At 44.0% G+C, this 12261-nt stretch overlaps 1 protein-coding gene across 2 annotated transcripts; it reads left to right on the forward strand.

Annotated features, from left to right (window-relative positions):
- The first annotated feature begins 7726 nt into the window (after window positions 1–7726).
- Window positions 7727–11689, forward strand: LOC136486839 (ABC transporter I family member 11, chloroplastic-like). Of its 2 annotated transcripts, XM_066483876.1 has the most exons (11): window positions 7727–8016; window positions 8105–8168; window positions 8710–8789; window positions 8867–8918; window positions 9009–9142; window positions 9253–9367; window positions 9492–9578; window positions 9745–9793; window positions 10030–10114; window position 10150; window positions 10483–11689. In XM_066483876.1, exons 1-11 carry the CDS (start codon window positions 7943–7945, stop codon window positions 10558–10560), a joined length of 819 nt encoding a protein of 272 aa, XP_066339973.1. In that variant the 5' UTR covers window positions 7727–7942; the 3' UTR covers window positions 10561–11689. The 2 variants fall into 2 exon arrangements, with proteins under 2 accessions (XP_066339973.1, XP_066339972.1); XM_066483875.1 differs by lacking the exon at window positions 10483–11689 and having other exon boundaries at window positions 8114–8168; window positions 10030–10406.
- The last annotated feature ends 572 nt before the right edge of the window (window positions 11690–12261 follow it).

The following is a 12261-nucleotide window of genomic DNA, read 5'->3' on the forward strand; positions in this document are numbered from 1 at the left end:
AGAGGCACTTGGTGTTCATGTTTTGTTGCGGATTTCGCTTGTTACTCTTGGTGGTTGCCGCCACCTAGACGGCTTGGAGCAGTGAGGATCATTCAGCGAAGGGTGGTGATTGTCTCTGGCTCCGATCGTGGTGATTGTGAGGGGTTCTTGACCTTTTCCCGGTGGAGCGCCAAAAAGTACTCTAGTGGATTGCTCGTGGCTTGTGTGATCCTCATCTTGTGTTGGTTGTGCGGCACCCTATTGAGGGTTTGGCGTGTGAAGCCAATTAGCATGTGAACCTCCAAGTGAGTGAATCGCCACAACGAGGAGTAGCTTGCCGGCAAGCAAGTGAACCTCGGTAAAAAAATCATTGTGTTCATCATTGATTTCGAGGTGATTGGTCTTCATTGTTATTCATCCTTGTGATTGATTGGTTCCTTTATCTACATGGCAGTATAACCTTCTTGATCACTCTTTTTATATTACCGTAAACTAGTTGTCAAGCTCTTTAGTGTAGCTAGTTGTGAGAGCTTGCTAGCTTGGTTGGTGTGGCTCTTTAGTTAGCCTTTGAGAGCACACTACATAGGGTAGTGTCATAGCTTTTGTGTGAATATATACTATCTAAACTTGAATTGTGGTAGGTGGCTTGTATTTTGAGTAGGCTAGCACAACACTTGCTTTGCCTCATAATTGTCTAACCTTTTGTTAAGTGTTGTTATAGAAATTTTTATTAGGCTATTTACCCCCTCTAGCCATTAGGACCTTTCAATGTCATCATATGCATTGCACATCATTCTTGTGTTAGTGAAAACTTTGATATGCATTCACTAAAACAAGTTTACTTTTATGATTATATGTGTTGACTTGTATGGGATGAATCAAGTTCAAAACCTTAGTGTTAAATTGGAATTCAAAAACCCTAATTTCTAGCATTTAATTCTACCCTGGAAAAACCTAATTCAAAATCTAAGCACAATTTGGGGTTGAGCCTAAAATAAAAAGTGTAGAGCTTGTCAATGTGTACAAAGTTGGTTTTTGGAGTTTTCAAAGTTGTTATATAAAATTTGGAGTAATTTGAAAGGGGATAAATTCTTAAGGTGTCCCCTTTTGATTTTAAACTTGTATTGTTAAATGTAGACAAAATTTGAGTATAGTTATTAAAGAAAAGTTGTAGAACTTTCAATTTGGGGCAACTTTTATTTTTAGAGATTTTTGAGTTACCACACAAATTTGAAAGTAATTTGAAAAATGAAGCGAGTGGCAATTCGGTAAATAGCTTGAACAGTGCAAGAAGGCAGCCCTCGCCGTCGGCAAGCTTCCACCGGCTTCCACGCGTGCCTGCGAGCGACACCTCCTGCTTCGACTTGTCCGCGTTGCCGCTACGTGTCAAGCGCACCTCTCCCACCGCTCTTTGTTCGCCTGATAAGCCTGAGAGCGCCCTCCGCCGCTCTCTCATTTCCTCTGTTTCTCGTCAGCGTCGCCCAGCTCCGACGAGCTTGCGCCGGAGCCGTAGAGCCCTCCTAGCTTCAGCTGAGCACGTCACCATGATCGCCATCACCTAGTGCCTCCATATCACCCACTTGCGCAGCTTCTACCCCTCTGGTTTGCCCAGCGTAACCTCGTCTCCTCCAACTCCGGCGAGGATCCGTCGAGATCCATTCCACCTTGGACAGGTAGTTCAGGTGGGTCTCTTGCTTCATCTTTTGCTATTTCTTGATCTTCATTCTCTCGTGATGTTCATGAGCTTAATCATTGATCATTTGGTCAGTTGCTTTCCTCAGAACGGAGCTTCGTCATGAGTTCATGCCGCCACTGTCGTCTCCAATGCCGATGACTTAGCTCCGCCTCGCCTTAGCCGTCGTTCTCGCATGCATCAGCTTCGAGGTGAGCCATTGATCATGTCTGTGTGATCTATTTTACCTCTACCACGCCGTAGCCACGGGACCGCGGGACGCCGACGAGTTTTGCTCCGCCGTGCCGCTGCGCGCGTCGCTGCTAGTGTTGTGGAGTGCTATTGATTCAATTAGGTGCTCGATTACGTCCGTTATGAGGTGCTAACTATGCCGGAGACTTTAGTTTTGCTGGCGAAGTCGTACATCACCGTCGCTATCTCGGTAGGACAGCACCGTGCCGCCATCATCGCCGGCGAGGACTCTGCAGTAGTCTAGATGTTCAACCAGTACCCTTAGTCGAAGCGCAGCGCTGGGGAGGTCATGTTGGTTCCATCCATATCGCCGAAGACCTCATCGCCGGTGCGTAATCGCCGGTCAGAGGGCCTCGCCATCATGGTCAGAGCGGGCTAACTGGTGGGGTCACCCTATCAGTGGCAGTTTAAGTGAAAATGAATTTTTCTATTTTCCAGAAATGGTTAAATAGTGTTGTGATTTGTTTATTTTGTGTAGAAATAAATAGAGCTCCAAAAATTATGAAAAATTTTGTGTGACCTCTCTGAGATGTGAACTATTTAAGAAAAATATTAAATATTACTTTTTAGTATATTTTGAATGTGGTAAAAATTGCTCAAATTAATTAATAAATGGGATTCCATGATTTTTTCTAGGTTTACATAATTATCCAAAAATTATGAAAATTGTTTTTCCACTTAGTTATCATGTGATGAGCCTTCACAAAAATTTGGAGCTCATTTGGAAAAAGATTATTTATTTCTTAATTTTGAATTAGTTAATTCATTAATTAAAACAAATAGTAAACCTTAATGACTTAGGTTTTGTTTGAATTTGGGATTAAGTGATGATCTTGGGTAATTAGCATAAATGATCCTTGGTACTTTAAGTAAGTGTTTGAGTTTATGATCATGTTGTGGTTAAGAAATATGGTCATTGGTATTAATCTAAGTAAACCCTAGAGAAGGTTTAGTTAGTTGTTAGTAACTATACCACAAAGAAAAGTTGTATTCAAGTTATTAACTTTTGCATCCGTCATCAAGTATCATGTTTTATATCTCGCATCATATTAAACATGGCATTGTTACTACGTGTAGTCAACGAAAGTGAGAACTTGGAGTCAACCAAGTTGTTGAGGAAGTCAACCCACCTGTTGAGGTCGGGTTTGATATCTGTGGAGCATCTCCAGAACCTAACTATTCCGACAATCAAGGCAAGCCCCAAATGCATTTAAATCTACCTTGTGTTTTACAAATTTATATCACTTTTATTATTAAATGTTGCACTAAGTGATTAGGAATTGAGTGGAAACCTAATTGGTGCATTACCAACCTTGTTTTTCCATATCAATCTTGTTACCAGCTTTAATTTGAGAATGCCTAATTATGCTTAGCTATGCTTAGACCGATAAAAGTCGGGTGATTACCTGTCACCTGCGAGATATAAATAGATTTTTGGATACGATTGGTTATTTATGTTATCATGAGATATAATTGTGGAGTAATAAATCTAGACTGGGCGAACTCGGTGTATGAGAGCCACAAGACATGGATGTCTTGTGAGCAGGTTCTTTCCGCCTGTGTCGACTAAGAACCGTCCGTTGTTGAATTGCATGAGGTAAGACTTTATAGTACTGGCCACATACTCTGGTAAGCCTTAACTCGGCTATTCTATTATGAGAATGGCTACTCGCGCACTGAGAGTGGAGAGATGACGAGAGTAGTGTGTACCCACGTGACAATGGGCTGGATTGGTGGAGTACTGTGCTCTCGGGTGGCGTGGACCCATTCTTGTTTTAGAGAAACTGAGGATAGGTTGGTATATGTTGGTCAGGGACCTGCATATGTCGTGTGGTTGGGAATCCCCAGCTGGGTTATAATCGGTTTGAATCGTCGTTGCTCCTCGGTTATGGAGACTCAACTCACTGTTCATCATCGTAGTTAACAAATGGAACTTGAGTTAGATTTGAGAAAGAGTTTGATATAAAGTTCATGATCTCAATATGGATCATGTCAGCTTTATATATGATCTTTATGAAGATTTAAATGTTGAAAGAAAGAATCTTGTTGGAGAGCTTTTACGCAAAAGAACTTTGATTCTTGCTAAAGCCTTACCTTAAATCCCTGAGCCTACATTCCTGAGTCTTCTCCATTTTTACATCGGTTAAGTCTTGTTGAGTACTTTCGTACTCAGGGTTCTTTAACCCTTGTTGCAGGTGAGCCTCATGAGCAGGTCTGCTTTGGACCGTGCTGCATGACGGTTGTTCAAATCGAAGATGACAAGTAAATGTGTGGTCCTTGGGCAGGGCACTTTTATTGTGTGTTTTGTTTTATGTTACTAATGCTACTCCACTACTATAGTTTGTAAGAATAATCGTACCTGGTTTGTAAGCTTTGAAACAACTGTTTTGTAACTAAGTTATTGTAAGACTTCCGCTATTTTACTCTGATGTAAATTAATGAATAAACTGTTGAAATACTGCAATGACTCTGTAATGGATCCTGCTCGGAAGGAATTGTGGATGATTCGGGTTTTCCGAGGACACCCGACAGGCTTCTTAAGTTACCGGGAACATATGTATAGTCGTCAAGGGTCATTGGACAATGATAGGTGCATGTGGGCCATATAATTTAGGAGGTTCTACCACAACTACTACACAAATGATTTTACGAGACAACGCACTTTTATTAACCGAGATGGTCACAAAATTCAACCGTCTCCTGAAATACTCGGCGATTAATGGAGGCGGACGTTTTTATTTATGGAGGCGGTAAAAAAATACCCGCCTCCAAAATAGATTTATGGAGGTGGACACCTTAAGATAGCTGCCTCTAAAAATGACCTATTTTCGGAGGCGGTCGCCTTAGGGTGCCCGCCTCCATAAATCCATTTGTGGAGGAGGGCACACTATAATGTCCGCCTCCTAAAATACAGGCCCAGCTCCCAGCCTAGGCTGCCCATCTCGGCCCGATATCACGTTCATGGTATATATACCTAGACGTAGGGTTTCATTCACTTATCTCTCTCACAGCCCCTCAGTCACCCCTTCCCTTAGCCGCACCCGACGCCCCCGCACCTAACGAATCCGCACCCTGGCCCCTCACTCATCGCTCCCTCTCCCTCACCTCTCCCTCTCTCCCATGGCAGCCCCCACTTAAGGCTCTTCCCTCCTCTCCCGCATGGAGCCCGAGCTCGGCCGATGCAGGGCGCGCAGCCCCCTCTCCTCTTCATCTCCCCCACGGGACCCGTGCTCGGCTGACGCACGGGGTGGCTAGCGGCGCATCCCTCTCCCTCTCCAGCGGCACATCTCTGTCTCTCGAGCTCGGCCGGCGCATGGAGAGGTCACTGGCACATCCCTCTCCCTCCCCGGCGGCGTATCCCTCTCCCTCAAGCTCAGCCGGTGCACGGGGAGGCTAGATCCGGCCCCGGCGCAGGCAGATCTAGGGGCAACGGGCTCCACCATAGCAGATCTGGCGGCGACAGGCTCCACCATGGCGGATCTGGCCCCGGCGCTGGCGGATTTGGCGGCAGTGGGCTCCACCACGGCGGATCTGGCCCCGGCGTGGGCAGATCCGGCCCCGGCATGGGTAGATCTGGCAGCAGCGGGCTCCACCATGGTGGATCTGGCCCGACGTGGGTGGATTTGGCGACGCGTAGCCCAAATCCAGGCCCAAGCCTAGTTCGGGCTTCGGGCTTTTTCCTTTTTTTGTTTTATTTATTTATTTTTGGAGGCGGGCAAAACAACCGCCTCCATTAATCTGGCATTAAACGTGACCTTTGATTGGTGGCAGTTGCAATGCCCACCTCCATTAACTCATTTTGCCCGTCTCCATTAAGATTTCTGTAGTAGTGGCCGGAGGAGCCTCGCTGGGAGAGCGATACGCAAGATACGCTGGCAAGTTCTCTTGAGACCCGAAACCCCACATGCCCGGGAGGGACCCCGTCAGGGCATGTGGCGGCTATGGGCTACCCTAGCCGGCTTGACCACTCTAGATCTTCGCCGTCGTTGAAGCAATGATCATTGTCGACAACGAAGAACGAGAAGCAATAGTAGATTGGAAGACATGATAAAAGATAAAAGTAGATGTATATTGATAAGTTCGATTGTGTGTTGTCAATCGACCGTCACCCTTTCTATTTATAGGGAGACTGGTCTTTCCTAGGTTGAGTCCATAAACAACACTTACGAACGTATTTTCCTAGACCCCGTTCGGCCATAAACCAAAGTCCGAACAGAATACATGCTATTCTCTCGTAAACAAGATATGGCCCTTTCTACTCAGCCAATCACGTGAGAGAACTTCAGAACAATCACGTGTGCATGCATCTCCGATCTTTACTTTCCATATACTAAATCCAACTCCAACTTCGATGCCGTAACTGAGCATACTCCTTTAATCTTGATATCGGCATGCATCATCCTTTCTTTATCCACCTACATACAGCTCCATCCTTTCCCTGTACGTGTAACTGCTTCCGTGTAGTCGTTGAAGTCCTGGTCTTGTACTCTAAACACAATTTGTTCATGATAATTGATAGCCGGATAGCAAGCGCATGCTATGCTAGACACAGCTAGCCCAGGCACACAAGTCTGCATAATATCAGAATCCAAACAGACAACTAGTTGATAAATTTTTAGCTGGCTATTTTTTAGCCATAGCTAATAACCAGTCTTATCTAAATAGGCCATTAGTTGGTTGCACGACATCACCAACTATATATGGACACCTAGCCAGCTTCGTGTCATGGCTTTATTTAGCGGGAAAGTCACTACCTGGACAGTACCTGCTGACATGAGAAACAATAATTGTCTTTTTGCGCCTATGCTGCTTCTTAGGTAGTTTTTCATCAGAAATAAGCTAACAGTCATAAACGTCAAGCTTCTTAAAAGCTTTTCTTAATAGCACTTCCTAATTTTACACTATCAAATCCATAAGCCAAAAAGCCACACATGAGGTGCATCTTGGGCTTTTTGCTCACCCTTGCGTCCCCTTCCTCACACACATGCCTCTATCCCCATGGGCCACGCCTCCGTCTATGGCCTAACCTTTTGTTGTCATCATTTTCTCTTTCTTTGCCCTCTTATTCGGCTCTGACCTCCCCTCCCCACCTCTCTTTTTTGCTCTTCTGACCTTATCTCCACCGCTGCCCTATCCTCCGCCTCTGACCTCCCCTCTACCGCCACCCACTCCTTCATCGCCTCACGGTGTAGGGCGCGTCACCGCTCATAGCCTTCGGCGCAAGAGCTCTTAGAGTCCATCGCCTTTAGCTCACCTACCAAACTCCTAAAGCTGGCACCTACAAGCTCCCTTCGTCTTTATCGTCGAGATCTGTGACATTCGGCCATGGAAGCTATGCACATTCTGCTTCCACTGCTCCCTCGACGCTATTTGATATTCTCTCCCCCATTTTTCATAGCTCCCCTCTCACATGGCATAACCGAACAATCTATGTTTTTCTTTACACTGTAATAGATAGCGTTGCTTTCTGATTACATTAACGTTGTAGGTCGGCTTGCAGCTCTGATATGATCATTGAACCAAACACCACCTAAGTTTCTACCATGGAAGCACAAGTAGGAGGAGCTTGAGCGTGTTCTCAAGGTTGGAAACGAAAGAGAGCGTGACCCCTTTCTTTTTTAACACAAAGAGAGCCGTGACCTGTGACTTGCCTTCCTGTATTCTGCGAAAGAGAGACGCGATTTGGGCTAGCGGATCAATGACTTGTTGCCTCCTTCTATTATGGCCACGACTTGGGCCTCCCTCTATTTTGGCCCATGAGCAAGTAAGTAACCCACCCGGCCTCTCTCTCTCTCTCTCTCTCTCTCTCTCACTTATCCCAAATCCAGCCAGAAGCCCACACGACTCCCGATCCTATCAGTTAGCGGTGGCCTCACCGGCGGCTAGCCGGATTTGACTTGCGGCTGCCGCCGCCCGCCCGCCTTCGGCCGTGCTCGCCCACCCCAATCTCCGGGCTCACTACTACCAGAGACTTCCTTGAATCGTCGATGAGCGCCCAAGCGAGCCCGTGACGGTTGCTTCGAAGCTCCGTTCTACGCCATGCTCGCCGCCGCCGCCACGGCGGTGGCCGTCCCTCCCGCGGCTTCTTATTGTTTTCTGGCAAATAAGGCCAGGTACGGCGGGTGGTTCTTGAACCAGCCTTTTCCTTTTCTCAGGGAGATGTTCCTTGATGAAAATTCGTTTGTAATTATTCTGTCACAGGAAATGTAGGATTTCCTGGAGCTGTCGGGCGGCAAGAGTCGAGGCTGGGTACCCCCAATTGGAGGTGCGCATTGACCTATTTCGCTGCATTCTTTTGATTTTTTTTAGAGTTGGGGTGCTCCCAATTCGATCTAGTAATTCAGGTATGCTAAGATGGTGTTTGGTGTGAGTGGGCTGGTGTTTACTCCCAGAGATTACCAAGTTGTGGAATGTAGGTGAGCTTTGGATCTTCAGTTGCACCAAATATCCGGCGGTGTGCCTGGAACACAGATTTGTATTAATTTTACAACAACCTTTGGCATTTTAAGGATAGGTGTGGCAATCAGATTGCTCAGGTCCAATAAAGAACCAGTGTTGGGAATCGTCATGCATGACTTAATAGCTTACCACATTGCTTTCACAGTTTGGTGTTCCTAAATCCCTCCAATGTTGCATACAATGCATCATATTACTCTTTTTGTCTTTTCTGCTAGAAGTTCGCATGACTACATACATCTAGAAAAAGAGTCTTCCAGCTAGTAGCATCTGCACAATATCCCATCCTAAATATACAGTTCGTCCTTTTAAATTGATTATCAAATAAATTGAACCACAATTTCTTTCAGGTGAGAAAAGTCACCTATCGACCTCCTGGAACTGAACATAACTTGTTGAAAGAAATTAACCTCTCTCTTCGGGAGAAAAGGCAAGCATATTTGACCTGGCTTAATTATATTTCTGGTGGCTTTTATTTATTATATACCTAAGTCTGTATTTGTGCAGTTTTGGTTTGATATTTGGACGGAGTGGGAGTGGAAAGACCACCCTTTTGCAGGTACGCATTGAAGTGCTGCATAACATTACTAAATTTCCTTGTGATCTGTCTTCCATAGTTCCATCTTAAAGTAAAATCTTGGTTTCACAGCTTTTGGCTGGTCTATCAGAACCTACCTCTGGGTCTATTTGCATTCAGAAGTATGATGATGCTGGGAATCCTATTGGCTTGCCTGAGCTGCTAACTTCTCAACGAGTTGGAATTGTATTTCAGTTTCCTGAGAGGTTTGAACTACTGCTTTCATGAAAGTTATGCAAAAGTGGACATGCATACCTATAAACTGTGGTGGTTCAAAAGTTTACTGAACATAAGGACTATCATCATCTTGTTGTAGGTATTTCTTAGCAGATACTGTACTTGAAGAAGTTACTTTTGGATGGCCTAGGCAAAAGGCGGACCTCCTATTAAAAGAACAGCTCACTTTAAATCTTCAAAATGCCTTTAACTCAGTAATGCTTACCTCACAAAATTCTATATGCCTAATGGAACACCTTTACCATTTTTAGATTTACGAAATTTCTTGAAACACAAATTCTTTTGCAATTTAACTTGATGTCATGTGAAACATACTAGGTTGGTCTGACAACCATCTCATTAGATGAAGATCCACAAGCTCTAAGTGGTGGATTTAAGAGGCGACTTGCTTTAGCAATTCAACTGGTATTATACTTTTTTGGTTTACTACGAGTTGATGTTCAATCTCTCCACTTTATTGTTTTTTGGCCGTGTCCGTAGCTTCATGGTAGTGGTCCTGGTGGTTTTGGTTGTCGACCTTATTTTTTTCTATCGAGTTTGTTAAGCCTCTATCTTTTTTAATTTTCTATAGGTTCAAACTCCTGATCTGTTGCTGCTTGATGAACCACTTGCTGGTCTAGGTATGTGATTATATATTAATCAGATCAATTGTACATGATTAAATTACTATATTGATCAGATCAATCATTGAACATCGCTTCAAAAGTTCAAATCTTGTTCACTCATTCATCTCTGCATGTGCGCAATATCATCTCCTGTTACCTCTTTCTAGGATTCGTGTTAAGAAGCAAACAATATGCTGAAATTCATATATTTGTAGTGGACATGTTTACTAACTTCATATTTTAAATCTCAGATTGGAAGGCTCGGGCTGATGTTGCGAATCTCTTAAAGGACCTGAAGAAACACCATACCATACTGGTTGTAAGTCACGATCTAAGGTAATTTTGAAGGGCGGGCCTGGTGCAAGCGGTAGAGTCTTACCGCCTGTGACCGGAAGGTCCCGGGTTCGAGTCGCGGTCTCCTCGCATTGCACAGGCGAGGGTAAGGCTTGCCACTGACACCCTTCCCCAGACCCCGCACAGAGCGGGAACTCTCTGCACTGGGTACGCCCTTTTTTACAGTTAATGGGAGAGAACGTTTTCTATTTGTATGCCACATGAAGAATAGCAAAGCAAATGGTTGAGAACAACAAAGTAAATGATTTATGAACCAAGATGGTCTTTCTGTGCATCCATTCTGCTGAAAGGAAACAGCTTCTAATGACACAGATAACTGTCAAATTGCCTTATTCAACATAATTTGCAAGGAACTATATCCACTAGTGGATTACTCATGGCGAATGGAAATGGGGGGAAGTTTGAAGGAGGAAGCTTTGCCTGTGTAAACATGTGCTTGTCGGTATAGCTGTCAGACATGGTGGCATGTACATATTGGTCATCCGAATCTAGTAAGATCAACTACTTTTAAACTTATATTTTGTCAGCTCGGAAATTTCTTGAAGATACAATGGAGTCAGAGGTGGCTGTGAATGAGTTATTTGGTAATACATGGTGACTTGTGCAGATGGAGAATCAGCTAGACGAAAAATGCTAGAAAAATTCAATAGAGGGATCACGAATGTTAGTTCTGAACTTTGACTGCTGAAATGGAGAACAGTCTGTGATGTAGACATTGTCGAGGTACTGTGATCGTTGAACAGTGCTATTGAAATTTGGATTCAGGATCTTAGGGATAGCTCCTTTGTTGCACACATTCATAGCAAGGGTTGCAGAAGGCCTGCACACTTTGAAAGGTGGGGTCAAAATGATGCTGATGATGGTTCGCAAATGATACTTTGTTGACATTTACACTGAAGAGATTCAGAGGACATCATTTACTTGCACTATCAATAGTCAGCATCATTCACAATTTGTTGTTTCTGACAAACTTATTTGTCTGGAAGAATATATGACGCACATGTAGATTTTTCCTCCAAAGATCTTTGACCTGCTGTTACCACCACTTCTCTCTATGGCTTCTGAACATGGGAGGAGCAATCTCAGTCATATATGAGCCTTGGTTCAAAATGGTGAGCAAAATTCTCTTCCCATTGTAAATCCAGGCATACATTTTGTGCTTAGCACGGTATGCTCTTCTTATGCTTCAGCTTCAAGCCGTTTTTATATATATACAATATTCAAAAGTCGTGTTGTAAATGGGTACTCACTTTTTACAAACAAAGTAACCTACTGAGGGTTACTTGTGCCACATAGTTTACCTTCAGCGATGTCCATGCGTGTTCAAAACAAGAAACTTTTCTTTGCCTTCTAGACTCCAGCTGTCGCCTTCGTAGCTCATCTTTTTCCAACCATTGTAAACCCCACGTGTTTAAGTACTGTATTTTTGATTGATTCGGGGACTCTGAATGCTATGCAAGTGATGCTATCCAAGATCCCTGTAAAGAAGCCAACGGATCTTTGCAAACAGGACACCTCTGCTGGTCCATTCGAAGCTTCTGGCAGGAAGGCTCCAGGAAGCTGGGGCCTTGTTTAGATCATCTTCAAATTCCAAGTTTTTTCACTCTCTCTCCATCACATCAATTTTTAGCCATTTGTATGGAGCATTAAATATAGGTAAAAAAAATAACTAATTGCACAGTTTAGTTGGAAATCACGAGATGAATCTTTTGAGCTTAGTTGGTCCACGATAGGACAATATTTATCGAATAAGACGAAAGTGCTACTATTCATCGGGTTGCAATTTTTTTGCAATCTAAACATGGCCCTGATCGAGTTGGAAAGATTTGTTGGTTGATCGGGTCACTCTGCCTGCTGGACAGATTGGTGCTGTGTTTTTTTCCACATGAAAGGACCTTGCTACCTGTTGGTCAATACTTTATCATTTTCCTTGTGCTGCTTTCCTTTGGTCTGTTGAGGCTTTGGACATGTCGGCGTCAGCTGTCAGATCACTACAGGTAACCTTGTGACTTTCGAAAGAAATTACCAACGGTGGTTACATGGAGATAACCCAGTGTCCAACCAGTTATATTGTTGCCGGTTTATGTGGTCTACTTAGGAGCTCTGTTTAAGTAAAAACATCGCTTTAT

This window comes from Miscanthus floridulus, chromosome 10, assembly GCF_019320115.1.
Source record: "Miscanthus floridulus cultivar M001 chromosome 10, ASM1932011v1, whole genome shotgun sequence".
Taxonomy (NCBI): domain Eukaryota; kingdom Viridiplantae; phylum Streptophyta; class Magnoliopsida; order Poales; family Poaceae; genus Miscanthus; species Miscanthus floridulus.